The following is a 3,476-nucleotide window of genomic DNA, read 5'->3' on the forward strand; positions in this document are numbered from 1 at the left end:
TGCTTGCGGATAGACACGTCAAACCTGGACTAGATTATTCTGCTCTAATAGCAGAATATTTATAATCATGGGATTTGTGAAACTTCAATAAATGTTGATTTTACCACTTTTTTGCATCTGGATCATACTAGAACTGCTCCAATTTAAAAAGCTACTACACCTAGGCATTCACTATATTATTCTGCTCTAATAGTAGAATAAAGAATATTTTAATCCATGTTTGGGATTTGTGAAACCTTTATGTGATTTGTGAAACTTCACTAAAGATCAGATTACTATTCACATTTGTTCCATGCATTCCCAATGCAAATTAAATGTTGGTGTAACTCATTAATTTTTCAAAGAGTTATTGTAGATGGTGATGGCTGTTGGAAAGATCTTATGCAATGGTCTGTTAAATGAAGTGAAGTTATACAAATCAGAAAAAGGTTTTACAAATCCCAAACATGGATTAAAATATTCTGCTATTAATTGAAAATAATCTGATCCAGGTTTGAAGTGTCTAGGTGTTGTAGATTTGGAATTAGACCAGTTTTGTGTGATCCAGATGCAAAAAAGTGGCAAAATCAAACTTTATCGAAGTTTCACAAATCAAATAAAGATTGCACAAATCCCAAACATGGCTATAAAGATTCTTCTTGAAAGATTCTTCTTGAAGAGAATAATCTAGTCCAGACTTGAAGTGTCTAGGTGTAGTAGGTTTTAATTAGAGCAGTTCTAGTATGAAAGAGATGCAGAAAATGGTGAAAATCAAACTTTATTGAGTTTTCACAAATCAGAAAAATGTTTCACAAATCACAAATATGGTTTTAAGTATCTCACTTGAAGAGGAGAATAATCTAGTCCAGGTTTGAAGTGTCTAGGTGTAGTTTTTTTAATTAGAGTCGATTAAAGATGTGGAAGGCAGTGAAAAATTAGGTGGAATCGCCCTTTAGCTATTGGAAGCTAGATTTGGAAACCAACTTCAGCTTCATGGGGACGGGGTTATATTGAAACCACGCAAGTAATTTACGTTTGATATTTTCTCAAAACAATTCTGAATCACCAGAACAGAAGAAAGTCAGGTTCCATCTTTCCATTAAAGTCGATCTTACGTCAACTCAATTTACTTTCACTTTCGTTATCAAACTTCTCTAACACTGTTTAACTGAGTTACAAGTGACGCTTATGCCCTGACGATCCCATTGGCTCAGGTGAGTGCTACGTCCAGGTGCATACCTGTGCTACTTCCTTGTTTTTAGAGTCTCTTCGCTCGGAAGAGGAATCAAGTTGCTATAAAGTGGATGTACAAAAATTGACATGCCCGAAAAAACCACCTTAATTTTTCTGATCCTGGTAGGAATACAAGGGTCTGCGGCAGGTGAGTTCAGAAACTTAAAGGTCTAAAGATCTGCATTATTTTTAACAACTTTGTGTTGTTTTGATGTTTAATCGATGACACCTAATGTATCCTGAGTTTTAAACATTTTACTTAAGCATTTCATAGAGAATTGTCTAAAATGAAGCAAAGTGAGCCAGGTGTTAAATTGTTTTCTTTTTATTTGACCATGTTGTAATTGTAACCATTATGATTTGACATTATCTACTCCACCTCGTTGGCTTAGGCTACTACAAACAAAATGGCAGCATGTTAAGTCGCAGTACCGTGTTTACTTATGGGTTAGGCTACATGTAAAATGGACGCCAATGAATTTATCAGGTTTACTCCACAGTGCAATGAACATTTTGAATACAGTTTGCTAAAATTAGGTCTTTAAATTTTCACCAAAATCTGAAATTAATTTTAGATTTTAATGCTTTTTGAGCMCAGTATAAAAAGTATAACTCATAATTTCACATTTGCTTGAAGTTAACATAGCTCCACATTTTATGTAAAGGTGACAGAAAAACTGCAACTCTTTAAAAGCTGATGTCAAAGGACAATTATAATGTGGAAAACGACTTACTTTGAAAAGCAAAAGCTTTTAAAAAGTATTACGTTACAAGACAAGTACTATGTACTCAACATTATATAAGTGTCCATTGTAAAAATATAGAAGTACTATCAAAAAGATGAAAATGTCATGTGTTGCGGTAGTGATGATTTTAAATGACGATTTGGCAGCAGACAGTCCAAAACCAGGCAGCACAGAAGAACGGAAAGCAATGTGCACTACTGGTAGCAACTGGTTGCACAAAGGATGAAACAGGCAGCCAAACAGGACAAACAAAATAACTACACAGCTTCAACATACGACCAGGACCGACAGAGACACAGGTGACATTAAATACACAGAGGGTAGTAAAGGGAAAGAGACACATCTGGGAACAATCAGGGGCATACAGGACAACACAGAGACTCCACAGAACACAGAAAACTAAAGAAACACAGAAAAACTCAAATCACGATAGAAAAGCCTTCTGAATAATCTTATAATGTAAAGTTTGGTTATCATTATTCTTGATGTTGCTTGGTTTAACTTGTAGACATTTTTACATTATTTTGTTGTTTTGTCTTTTTTCAGTGTCCCACTCTCTGAAGTATTTCTACACTGGATCCTCTCAAGTCCCAAACTTCCCAGAGTTTGTGGTCGTTGCGTTGGTTGATAATGTTCAGATTGCTTATTATGACAGTGTGATTCGGAGAGCAGAGCCCAAACAGGACTGGATGAGGGAGATCACCAATCAGGAGTACTGGGACAGAGAGACGGGAAACTTTCTGGGTAACCAGCAGGTCTTCAAAGCCAACATTGAAATCTTAAAGCACCGCTTCAACCAAACTGGAGGTTTGTGCTGATTTCACCATTTATTAAGATTTCTGTTGTTGCTAATGGGCAGAAAGACACACTGTTGCTTAAACACACACAGGATAGATAGATGGATAGATAGATAGATAGATAGATAGATAGATAGATAGATAGATAGATAGATAGATAGATAGATAGATAGATAGATAGATAGATAGATAGGAGAACAAAAAACATGTAACAGTCAGACAGAAAATGTGTTCTCCAAAATTCCCCCATGCTTCTCCATGTTTGGTTCTGGGAATAAAAATAAGAGGAAACAACTCGAAAGATAACAAATAAATTATTAATATTGCACGCTGAAAATGCAAAGACAAAATATTGGTGACATATAGTCCTGTCCTAATTACAACTAAAGGTATATGTAAAAAAAACTCAGTGTTCTAGAGATATTAACACAAAGTTATGGTTTTAATTTCATGTGTTTTTTGTCTTATTGCACTATTAGAAGCAACTGATTGTGTTGTAAAGTCACTGGTGTTTCTGTCTCTTTGTCACAGGAGTTCACATTGTTCAGCACATGTATGGCTGTGAGTGGGATGATGAGACTGAAGAGGTCAAAGGTTATGATCAATTTGGTTATGATGGAGAAGATTTCATAACACTGAGCCTGGAGACAAAATCCTGGGTCGCGCCAACCCGACAAGCCGTCATCACCAAGCAGAAATGGGATAGTAATGTAGCTTTTGA

At 35.7% G+C, this 3,476-nt stretch overlaps 1 protein-coding gene across 1 annotated transcript; it reads left to right on the forward strand.

The window, feature by feature from the left end:
* Window positions 1–1,239: 1,239 nt before the first annotated feature.
* On the forward strand, window positions 1,240–3,471 carry LOC103460914 (class I histocompatibility antigen, F10 alpha chain-like; the record flags this gene model as incomplete). The annotated part of the gene is made up of 3 exons (XM_008403231.1): window positions 1,240–1,360; window positions 2,505–2,765; window positions 3,287–3,471. Coding segments are annotated over exons 1-3 (507 nt in total), but the record flags the coding sequence as incomplete, so codon positions are not given.
* Between the last annotated feature and the right edge of the window lie 5 nt (window positions 3,472–3,476).

Source organism: Poecilia reticulata, unplaced genomic scaffold (genome assembly GCF_000633615.1).
Source record: "Poecilia reticulata strain Guanapo unplaced genomic scaffold, Guppy_female_1.0+MT scaffold_339, whole genome shotgun sequence".
Classification (NCBI taxonomy): Eukaryota; Metazoa; Chordata; class Actinopteri; order Cyprinodontiformes; family Poeciliidae; genus Poecilia; species Poecilia reticulata.